The following is a 12,349-nucleotide window of genomic DNA, read 5'->3' on the forward strand; positions in this document are numbered from 1 at the left end:
GATGAGATGGATTGATTCAGCGACTGGGATAATCAGGATGGGTGTGTCAGAGGCAGTGCAATTGGTACAGAACAGAGCAAGGTTTAGGGCTGTTATACATAGGGTTGTTATGAGTCACAGGCAACTCGAGGACACATGACAACAACAACAACAACTCTGTCCACAGGATTTCCCTATCTCTGCAGGCTGGATGACCAGGAACTAAAGCTTGTGCAGCATGCTTTTACCTGGGTGCCACTCTTCAGTCAGCAGTTTGAAAGTCTCATGCGTCAGCCGTGCTTATTTCAAACTCTGACCCTGAATCCTAGCGACTGTCCCTCAGCCCTTTGAAGCTGTAAACCTTAGCTGGAGAAGATTGCCATCTTTCTTCCAAGGAGCACCTGGTGGATTCGAACTGGAGATGCAGCCTTTCAGCTAGCCCTGCAATGCCAAATGGATTAAGGCACTAGGTCTCTTTAGTGAGATTTAGGGTGTAGATTTTATTGTCCAGTCTCTAGACAGGGAGAACCTATTTTAGGTGGGTGATGCCATGGGGCCAACTCCATTTCAATGTAATTTTATACAACAGAAAAGGGTGCTATCTAGTCCTGTGTTATCTCCATGCTTGCTGGAATGTTCAAGGCCGTCATGGGAGCAAGTGTGACAATCCATCTCATCAATGATCTGCTCTGCTGGTCCTTGAGAGCACCAGGCAAGAGGGTCTGTTTCAGGGATCAAGTCCTTCTGACGATGTGGCCAAAGCCAGGCAATGTAGCTGTGATCTGTAAGGCTTGCCAGTGACGAATCATCAGAACTGTGTTGCCGGGAGTTTCTTTCATCAATCTCAGGCCAGAACCTCCCCTGAACCTTCCACCATGAGTGACCTTGCTGAGACCAGAAATATCAGCGTCACAGCTTCCAGCATCACAACGACACACAGCATCTCACAGAATGACGAATGGACAGACAGGACATTAGTAGTCAGAACAAATGCAATGCTTACTGGGACTAACTCTAGCTTCCAAAAGAGGTCAGAATAACTATTATATCTGTTACATTTAACACATCCTTTTTTCATTTTCTTTTTGTGTGTGTACCATCAAATCAGATGTGACTAGTACGGGAGATGATCACCCCTCCTTCTCCAGCAGAGCATCTGGTGGATTCAAACCACGTATCTCTGGGAATGCAGTGCAGCTTCTTGCCACTAGGCCACTAGAGCTCCCTTACATTTAACACATCCTTAAAGAATAGGAAAGCCAAAGATTTGCCCTTTCATTTTATCATTTACTATATACCACTGAAAGGAGCCTCGAGGTCAGAGGGGTCACGGCAATCAGCAGCCAGGGGAAAGGTCAGCAGTTTGACCCACCGGCCACTCAGTGGATGAAGCGGGAGAATCTGCTTTAATAAATACTTCCAGCCTTGGAAACCCCACGGGGCAACTTGAACAGTTGCTGGATGGGAATCAACTCAATGGTGATTGGTTATTGACCGTCTGCTGGCTGTCAATATCTGAGCTCCACATCATGGTAAAAGGGCTCTAATCTATGCATTGATTTGGGGTTTTAACTCAATAATTAGTCGTGACTTTCAGTGGAAGGCTAGCTACCCCCATTTGTCTTCGTCGATGCCTTGTCTACACGAAGGCTTAGAGTGAGGCTTAGACTCCCCATCCACTGAAATGTTCAGAAATACAATGACGACGCTGTTGCTGCAAGTAGTTCAAAAAGGACACTTTTCAACAAGCAGCGAAACAGTTCCATTGTACTGGTAGGCTATACCACGTTCTTGCACAGACCTAGATCCAGGTTTCACGGGGCCTAAAGTTTAGGGAGCTCTGGTGGGTTATTGGCAAGGCATTGTGCTGTCAACACAAAGCTGTGTGGTTTGAATCCACCAGCTGCTCCGTGGGAGAAAGATGGGCAGTGCCCTCCCACATGGTTTACTGCCTCTGTAAACCTGCGATGAGTCGATTCGGACTCGGTATATAATAACAGCCAAGTTTAAGTAAGGAGCCCTGTTAGCATAGTAGGCTGCGTGTTGAGCTGCCAATGGAAATACCAGAGGTTTGAGCCTCCAGTGGCTCCTTGAGAGAAAGATGCAGGGGTCTCTTCTCATCACCTTCAACAGTACCTGAAATCTGACAGAGGCGTCATGATTCAGAATAATTGGATGGCGGTGGGCTTCTTTCAGGTTCAAGTTTATGTTTGAGGTTTTGTTTTTTTTTAATTAATTTTAATGAAAGTTTACAGAGACTTAGGATTTCCAGTCATTCATTATTGCACTTTTCTCCCTGATCACCCCCTCCCCCCAATTCACTTTTCTCCTTGATGAGTAAATGAAAAACTCTTTCATTGGTGACTTTTAACAAAAATGAGTCAATAATACAAACTTAGTTAAGAAGACTTGGAAAGGGCCTTTGCACATGGCTGACGTAAGATTAAATGTATTTTTTTTCCCTTTAAAAAAGTGGAGAAAATGCTATTTTCAACAAATAGGAAAAAAGCACTCAAAGGCTATGGGTCAAGCCATCGCCAAAATCACGTTCTGTCTAAAGCAGCTTCTCTTTTTCCCGTTCTTTTTATTAAATCTTCTCCCCCTGTCATGACCATTTTAATTCTCGCCATTCTGGGCTTTATCTCTAGACCCTTCATCTTCAGGTTATTCTGGCGGAGGATTGGTGGGGGAGGCCTGGCATAATGAGGCCTGGCAGAGGCTGTCTTTTCTGGATGGTTTCCCAGCTCTGGGTGGTGTCTCTGCGGAAGCAGTCTTTCCCTTTGATGCCTTTGAAGCTGTGGGTCAACCTCTCACTGGACTTGGCATCACTGTCGACTTTAGCCTAGTTGGGCATTTTTTTTCCCTCAGGATGAATCCTTCTTTTTGTTTATTTATTTATATTCTAACTATTTTATATCGGTTTGCATGTAAAATTCTCATATGCTGTGTTTCACACATTCCTTCATTCACATTGTGTTTCATTCAATCATTCATATACACTGTGTTTTATAAAATGAATCACCATTGGTCTTTGCCTACTCAATTCCTCGTCTTTTCAGGTCCCCATTGGATCTTCCTTGATTTCTTCACTCACTGCATCCACCAAACTCGGTCCTATTGATTTCCCCCCTCCCAACACGCCACTCTCCTGTCCCTCTCCCCTTCCCCTTCTGGACTTCTATACACAGCTTACTAATTATCCATCTATTTTTATAGTACTTGTCTTTTGCAGTAATCACAATAGCAAGAAAATGGGAACTTTCTGAATATCCATCCACAAACAAATGGATTGAGAAATTATGGTACATTCACACAATGGAGCAATGATTGTGTAAAACACTATCTTACATGGGAGAGTCTAGAGAGCAGTATTCTGAGTGAGCTAACTCTGTTTCATAAGATTAAATTTAATTTTTTAAAAATCTGCCACTAAATGGACTTAATTCACTGCAGTCCTGTATGTGGGCAGAGTTAGTGAGGAACCATGCTCCATAGCTTTGCCCTGGCTGGTCTTTCAGCAGTACACCACCAGGGCTTTTTCTGGGGTCCTTCTGGGGGGATGTGAGCCCCCAATCTTTGTGTAAGAAGCAGAGCACACTAAACGTTTATACCACAATCTGCCTCTGAGCATCCCAACTTGGCCTGGTAAACGAATGAACGAGTCTATGATTCCTTAAGGGATTCTGCCTATCACATTTCCTGACTTTATAGTCATCACAGGAATTGTCACACTCTTCTGTCTTCATTTGAATATATCTCTCTTTATATAGTGTTGTCGGGCGCTGTCAAGTTGAGTATGACCCATAGCTACCCGAAGAGTAAGTCTTGAATCCTGTCCTATCCGGTGCCATCTCACAACCTCTCTCTTTGTGTACATGTACAAATTCAGACATTCACATTGTAGCTGTTGTTGAATCCTTCCCATGGTTCAGGAAATTCTTCATTCGATTCTGAGTCTTATTTTAAGAAATTATCTCCCAAACCTGTGATTTTCCAAACCAAATCCAGTCCGCTGCCATCAAGTCTATTTCCGCTCCTGTGGACCCTGTAAGACAGTGAAGAACTGCCCCATAAGGTTTGCAGGGCTGCCAGCCTTTACGAGAGCAGAGTGCGCCTTCTTTCTTCCATGGAGTGATGGGTGGCCTTGACCTACGAGCCCTTCGCTTGCCAGCTGAGAACTTAAGCATTGTGATAACTCAACACAGCGCCACGTGAGATAAACTTGTTTTATATAGTGAAACTGGGCAGCACTGGACAGCGACAGCTTCCCAAATCCCCGGGTCAGTGAGTCTAATGCATTCCATATTTCCCCCCTGTTTTCTAGTATTAAACATGTCAGCAGTTTACATCGGAGTTATAAAAGTTAGTGAGACTGTTCTGATGAATAGCAATAAGGCCAGATAAGGAATGAATTCTTCAGAAAGTTAATTAATATTTTTTATGAGCAGTAGAGGAAATACAATCAAGGGTTGGTAGTGAGAAAGGTCAGACTACTTAATCCCTAAGTATATTCTTTGTAAAGTCCTATCTATCAATATAAAAATACTCTTCGCTGTGTCAAAATGAACATGTTGGTGTTTCCAAAAACAAAGGCGATTTATACATAAGAATGAGCAAAACTCTACCAGTGCAGCCTTTGCTGCTGTTGGGGGTCACTGAGTCAGAGTCGACCCTCCCTCATGGAAGCGGTTTTTCAAGGTGGTTAATCACACAGCAGGAGGTTGCCCATCCTTCTTCCACAGAGGAGATGGTGGATTTGAATCGTGTGCCTTTGGGATTGCAGGGCAGCTTCTTACCACTAGGCCAACCTTTTTAAGTACTTTCAGGTTCCTAAGTGGTTTAATTTATCCAATGTGAACTTTGATAAATGTTGAAAGCTTTTCTTCAGAGGGTCTCTATGAGTTGTGCTCAACTTGAAGGCAATCAACAACAACAACAACAACAATGTGAATTTTTTAAAAAAAATAGTAGATACTGTTTTTCTGAGTTACATACCATCTCACACATACCTATTAAACACTGGATAAGGTTCCATCAAAATACTGCATATTGTTGTTGTTAGGTGTCATTACGGCAAGTATGACTCATAGTGACTCCATGAAAAACAGAACTGGACTTGGCTGGAGTCCATCTCCTCATATCTGACATACGTGGACCCACTGCTGCAGTCCCTTTGTTAGTCCTTCTTGTCGAGAATCTTCTTGTCTTTTGCTGACACTCCACCCTTCCAAGCATGATGCCCGTCTCCAAGGAATAGTCCCTCCTAACACCAGAAAAATGTCTATCTGTGTGGCAAAGGCATTTGACTGTGTGAATCACAACAAATTGTGGCTAATCTGGAGAAGAATAGGAATCCCAGAACACTTAATTGTGCTGATGTGAAATCCATACTTGGATCAGGAGGCAGTTGTCAGAACAGAGCAAGGAAAGACAGTCAAGTGATCCCAGCTATTCCATTGCTTGGAATATACCCCAAGAAAATGAGAACTCAGGCTCAAATGGAAACTTGTACACTAATGCTCACAGCAGTGTTATTCACCATCGCAAGAACATGGAACCAGCCCAGATGTCCAACCACAAACGAATGGATTGAGAAGTCGTGGTATAATCACAGAACGGAATACTGTGCAGCACACAGGAACAACGATTTTGTAAATTACTACCTAATGTGGGAAGGACTGGAGAACATTATGGTGAGTGAACTAACTCAGTCCCACAAGGACAAATACTGTATAAAACCATTATTGTAGAATGAGTATGAGGATCCAAGTGGGGCAGAGGGTGGGGAGAGGATGGAAGCAGAGAGGTGAAGATGAGTAGGTGTGGGGTGGTGTTAATCACAGAACTGCACAATTCAACAGGGGCTTTTGAAGAAAACAGGAAGGATCTTTTGTGAAAAACAATGGATTCAAACTTTGCAAATACATCAGTATAAAATAAAAAAAAAAGATAGTCAAGTGACAAATCGTGTTGGTCTAAAATATGCCCATAAAGTCTATTACTCTTCTCTTCAAGAAGAAACCCAACTTCTTTTCCTTTTAAGCTTGGCCTGGACTGGGACTGGCACCTCACTCTTAAGGAGAACTAAGCAGTGGTGGTGGTGAGCCCCTTCAAGGGTTAGGTTATGGAAGGACTCTCACCTTCTCCTCGCTCTCTCTAATCTCTGAGGGAGTCAGCTGCCATTGTGAACACAGTCTAAGAGGGAGGTAACATGCTGAGAACCTGGCCTTCTGCCTACCTTAGCGAGGAACTGAGGTCTCACTGGTCAAAAGCCTCTGAAGAATGGAGACCTTCATTGTCATGGCCATTGAGTGAGCCATCTTCAAATGGAGTGTCTAGTTCCCAAAACACCACACAGCAGCAGCCTAGGTCAGTGGCTTTGCTACAAACTCACAAGAGACGTCAAAAGCCACTGAAGAATGGAGACCTTCATTGCCATGGCCATTGAGTGAGCCATCTTCAAATGGAGTGTCTAGTTCCCAAGACACCACACAGCAGCAGCCTAGGTCAGTGGCTTTGCTACAAACTCACAAGAGACCATGAGCCAGTGTTTAGAAGAGTTCATTTAAAACTTAGGGTTGTCATACAGCAACAGCAAACTTTAGACCAACAGGCAGAACTTCAAAGACTATAAATCAGAATAAATAGAAGCAAAAACAAAGAACTTATCCTCTAGCATTTCCAAATGACACAAGAGAACCCTGAATACAGCTTTGCTCCTGTATGAGGTAAGGTTATTTTCAAATTCTCTTAACAAAATGTTTTAAAGCAATTCAATTCCCTTATAAAGACATTTTCCCTGAGTTTCAGCTTAAATCTGTATGTTTCATGCCTACAAGGTCATGATGGGCAAAAATGTTCAAAAGTTAAAACTGCAGAAAACTTTCTAAGTTCTCAAAGCAAGGTGAGCAAGTGATGGCCAAAGAGGAGCCCAAGAAATACTCTGCTCTGTAAAGAAAGTGAATATTGCCCAGTGAAGTGCTAGTGAGTGAAACAATGGAGGAAATGAACAGTCAGGAATATTCATTAAAGACGATTGTCAAGACGTAAAGAAAACATCCGACAGCATTCAGGCCCCGGAATTAAGCAGCCTGCTTCTGCCACAATCAGCACAGATTACATAGTAAATGGTGATGAGGAATGTTGAAAATTGCAGTGTGATTTCCGTAATTTCCAAGGATGGTGAAAATGACTCGAGCTCCATCCTAATGGACTCACAATTATTCATCCAAGGTATTTCTTTCTGCCGAGGCATTGTGGGTCCTCATTTTCCCATTTATGCATTTTTCCTTCTGCCCACGGTTCTGTGGGTGTCTGGCACGAGCAGACAGAAGGGTTACTATAGCGACTCATGGACTCTGCAGACATTCACTCCAAGTGATACCCTTTGCTACCAACACCTCTTCTTCCACAGAGCTCCTCACAAACTGGCAATTGTAAAGGCAACGTTCCCCCCCCCTTCAAATTCAATTGCATTTTATAGCATTTAGACTTTCTTTTCCTGCCTACATTAAATTTAAAACCAAGGATATTATCTAGTTTTCATTTCAAGCCAAAATTTAGTGAGCCTTTCTGTGTTTGGCTCTGACTTTATCACCGCCTCTGAGCTATGGACTGTTGCAAGAAGCTATCGAGGCCACAAGGTTTGACCTCTCCAAACAAACGTTCTCCCTGTTGCCAATCCTGCTTCTCCGAGAGGCATCATTATGATCGCTCATGTCTATTTAAAAGGATTTTTATGCCGCCATAAAATGCCATGTCTTCTGTATTTATCTTCATTTCACTTCTTGAAATTCTAGGGCAAACAATATCCCAAAGACATTGTGGAATGGTTTGCTACCCTCCACCTCCACCCTTTCACGCTTGTCTCCTAAAAGGCAACCCTGAAGAAATAATAAATTATCTGATATGAACCTATTGAGGAATGAAGAAGGATGAAAGTCTGGTCTAGTAATTCACACAGTCTTAAAGTAAATGCAGCCTGCTCCCATCAGCCAAGGCCAGTGCTACATTCAGCTTCCACAGAACGTGGACTAGACAATCTGGAGCCCAGCTCGGGGGCGTGTGGAGGGCTGGGCTTTTGCGAGTCTCTGGCACCAACATTTCTACCAATGAATCAATACACAGCCTTGTTATGTGTGTTTCTGCAGGACCTCTATTTAATATGTAACACTGATCTGATAATATTGAACTTGGGGTCATAACACAGCTCATCTAAAGATGCTCATCTTAACACATGAATTTTCCCTGTGAGGGGCACAACCGCTTTCATGCACGTGTAAACACTGGACAGCATTCCCAGCTATCCTTGGGGACCATTAGAAAGAGCAATGTCGCCAGTAAACGCGCAAGAGTGTTAAAAGCAGGGCTCTGAATAGACCACAGAAAGCACCCTTGTTTACAGACTGAGAGCTGAAATGGAAAAGCGGAACACAGCCTCTCTCCGGGGAGATTGGGAGTCTGTGTATCAGCGGTGTGGCCTCTTCTCCCGCTCTCTGTGCTGTCTGCCCCAAGGTGCTGTAAGGACCCTTGAAGGAAGGCATCACTGCAAACACATTTAGCAAGACCTCATGAACAATTAGGATCATGCCCCTCTGATAAGCAATTAAAGTCGGAAGCCATAATATGACGATTATTGCCGCAAAAAAGACATTTCTTTTCATGTGTCAGACAGACCCTGAATAAGAAAGGAAGAATCTCTTTTCTTAGATGCCAGCCCACGGATGTCCGAGCTCAAAAGGAGAAGGAAAAGGAGACCCAGGAGCCATCAATTTGCAGAGACAAACGCGCACAACGGCGTCACCCACAAGACTCACCCCGCAGCCCAGGCCTCGGCCTCCCTCGCAGGTGACTTTGCGCACTCCGGACTCCGGCAGCAGCCCTGCCCCGCAGCCTGGGCGGGGGCACAGCACGCCCCCCAGCTGCAGCACGCACTCCTCGGCTCCATACTGCTGGTAGCGGTTGTACTGCAAGACACAAGAGGGGTTTGCAGGTTACCACACAGGGTTACACCTTGGAGAGGCCGCAAGTGTGAGGACACAAGAGGGTTCGTAAGTTAACCCACATACACACACGGGCACACCGCCCCCACCCCGACACACACCTTGGAGAGGCCGCCAGTACGAGGACACAAGAGAGTTCGTAGGCTAACCCCCATACACACACATGGGCACGCGCGCGTGCGCGCGCGCGCGCGCGCACACACACACACACACAGGCACACCTTGCAGAGGCTGCAGGTGCGAGGACACAAGAGGGAAAGAATTTTACTTTTTAAAGAGAAGAGTGAACTGGGGGCGGGGAGCGGTGGGCAGGGAGAAAAGTGCAACAAGGAATGAATAGAAATCCAAAGCCTCTGTAAATGTTCATTAACGTGAGTAATAATAATAATGATGTTGTTTTTGTTATGTGCCATCCAGTCGCTTGCAACTAATAGCGACCCTATGTACAAGCGCTCTAAACGCTCTTCTCTCCTGTGCCAACCTAGCCATCTCAAACACACTTATTCCCACTGCTCCAGTTATAGAATCGAGCCATCTCATGGAAGATCTTTCTCTCCCTCACCACCCCTCCACTCTGCCAAACATGATGTCCCTCTCCAAGGACCAGTCCCTCCTTGCAACATGCCCAAAATATGTCAGATGAAGCTTCATAATCCTTGACTCCAAAGAGCCTTCCGACTTTACCCTCTCCAGGACAAACCTGTTTGTTCTCCTAGCAGTCCATGGTATATTCAACACTCCTCCAGCACCACAGCTCAAAGGCATCAATTCTCTTTCTATCAACCCTATTCACTGTCCAATACTCTGATGCATAGCACGTAATTGCGAAGACTATCGCCCAGATCAGGAGCACCTTAGTCTCCAGTCTGACATCATTGCTCTTCAGTACTCTTGAGAGGTCCCTCACAGCCGACTTTCCCAATGCAATTCTTCTCTTGATTTCCCGGCTGCTGTTAGTTACCAAGAATGTTGATTGTGGAGCCAAGTAAACTAAGACTGTTAACTATCTCAATCTCTTCACCATCATACTGATGCTGCCAATTGGCCCAGTGGTGAGAATCTTTGTTTTCTTGATGTTGAGCTTCAGTCCATATAGAAGGCTACAGTCCGTGATCTTCTGCACAAGTGCTTCAGGTCCTCCTCAGTTTCAGCAAGCAGGGTTGTGTCATCTGCATAACGCAGGTTGTTGATGACTCTTCCACCAATCCTGATGCCACATTCCTCTTCATATAGCCCAGCGTCTCGGATGATCTGTTCTGCACACAGATTGAAAAGGTATGGAGACAAAACACATCCCTGATGGACCCCTTCCGTGATTTTGAAGCATCCAGTATCTCCCTGCTCTGTTCTGATGACTGCCTCTTGGTCCAAGTATAGGTTTCGCATTAGCACAATCAAACGTTCTGGGATTCTCATTCTTCTCAGAGTCAGCCACAGCTTGTTGTGATCCACACAGTCAAAAGCCTTTGCATAGTTAATGAAGCACAGACAGACATTCTTCTGGTATTCTTTGCTTTCTGCCAAGATCCATCTAACATTAGCTAACATTAGCTATAATATCCCTACTACCACGATCTCTTCTAAATCCAGCCTGCACATCTGTTGACATATTGTTCCAAACATTTTTGGATAATTTTCAGCAGAATCTTGCTTGCATGTGATATCAATGATATTGTTTGATAATTTCCACACTCTGTTGGATCATCTTTCTTTGTATGGGAACAAATATCGATCTTTTCCAGTCAGTGGGCCAGCTGGCTGTTCTCCAGATTTCTTGGCACAACTTAGTGAGCACATCCAGGGCAGTGTCTGTTTGTTGAAGTATGTCAATTGGTATGCCGTCAACTCCTGGAGCCGTGTTTTTTGCCCATTCCTTCAGAGCAATTTGAACTTCCTCCTCCTTCTTCTTCTCCATCATCATCATTATAGGGGTTCGCAAGTGACCACACATGGGCATACCTTGGAGAGGCTGCAGGTGCTAGTTGCACAGTGAAGGGAGCTGCAGGAATCCTGTGGCTTCCCCCACTGCAAGGCCAGGCCTGCTTCACGGCAGCCTGGTCAGTGGGCAGCTGCGGCTCGGGAGGTCTGTAACACTGGGAGGATGACACAGGGATGCTAAGTGAGCACACGCTGTTGGCAAGATGACACCGACAAGCTTGCTGACAGAGTGTGGTCACCAGTCTTCCACGTATGGACAATGTATATTTGCAAAGTGCAATAAAACAAGGCATGCCTGGATAGCAACGTCCCATGCCCTAGGCAAAAGGCCCCCAGCAGGTGATGTGAGGGGTTCTTGTTTTACTGGCCTCTGTCGACAATGAGGAAAGGTCAAGGTATGTGGTTCAAAGCAGAGGACATGGTCCAAAATCAAATGGGCAAAACAGATGAGGGTCTGCTTCTTGCTTTTTACTTTTCTAGAAACCTGTCTGCATGTGTGAATTTTGTCTGGTGGTTCTTTCACTAATGGTGTTTAAGGACTTTCATAGAAATCAGGCGCATTTGGCACTTCCTCAGAAAGCTGAACATAGAAATTCCATATGACCCAGCTATTCCATTACTTGGAATATACCCTGAGAATACGAAAACTGGGGCACAAACTGAGATTTGTACACCAATGTTCATAGAATTATTCACCATCACAAGAACATGAAAACAGCTCAAATATCCAACCACAAACAAATGAATTGAGTAATTATGGCACATTCCCACAATGGAATACTATGCAGCACACAGGAGCAATAACTTTGTAAATTATTACCTAACTTGGGAGGGACTGGAGAGCATTATGCCGAGTGAGCTAACTGAGTCTCATAAGGATAAATATAGGATAAAATCATTATTGTAGAATGAATATAAGAATCCAGGAGGGGTGGAAGAGGCTGGAAGCAGAGGGATGTGGATGTGTGGGGGAAGGGAGGATTACTCATTGGGTTGAACAATTTGATGGGTAGGGGGTGAGGGAAATTGAACGAATTTGTTCAAATTTGTATTCGAATTTACAGTTTCATTATAAACATGCTGGACACTTAATTTCAGTCACATTAAGTGCTGTGTCTCAGGGCCTCTCTGGAATCTCTAGACTCCCCTGCACCCCCTGCTATCTCTTAGCAAGGATCCTGCCATCTCCCTCAATTCAGCTTGAAGAAGAGGACTAATGTCAACCTGCAAAACCTCCTCTTTGTCACCATATTTTAAAAAGCACGATTTCTTCGGTCCCTGAGACCATTCCTTGCCTCCACCTCACTCAAGTCCCTGCAGTGAAGAGTAGAACCCACCTGTTCCTCGGCCCTGCCCCCAGCTGTCCTGTGAAATGCAGGGCGATTTTCAGTGTATTCTTGTTTGTGGAGCACATTTATTGTGACCCTACC

General features: G+C 44.6%; 1 protein-coding gene across 1 annotated transcript in view; it reads right to left on the reverse strand.

Moving 5' to 3' along the window:
- Positions 1–12,349, reverse strand: part of PARK2 (parkin RBR E3 ubiquitin protein ligase) — a 1,426,764-nt gene that overhangs the window by 207,182 nt on the left and 1,207,233 nt on the right. The window contains exon 9 of the mRNA XM_006882824.1: positions 8,796–8,945. Within this exon, the coding sequence (XP_006882886.1) occupies positions 8,796–8,945 (150 nt within the window). The remainder of the gene's footprint in view (positions 1–8,795; positions 8,946–12,349) is intronic.

The sequence above is a fragment of the Elephantulus edwardii genome, unplaced genomic scaffold (genome assembly GCF_000299155.1).
Source record: "Elephantulus edwardii isolate Elephantulus edwardi_28Jun2011 unplaced genomic scaffold, EleEdw1.0 scaffold00024, whole genome shotgun sequence".
NCBI lineage: Eukaryota > Metazoa > Chordata > Mammalia > Macroscelidea > Macroscelididae > Elephantulus > Elephantulus edwardii.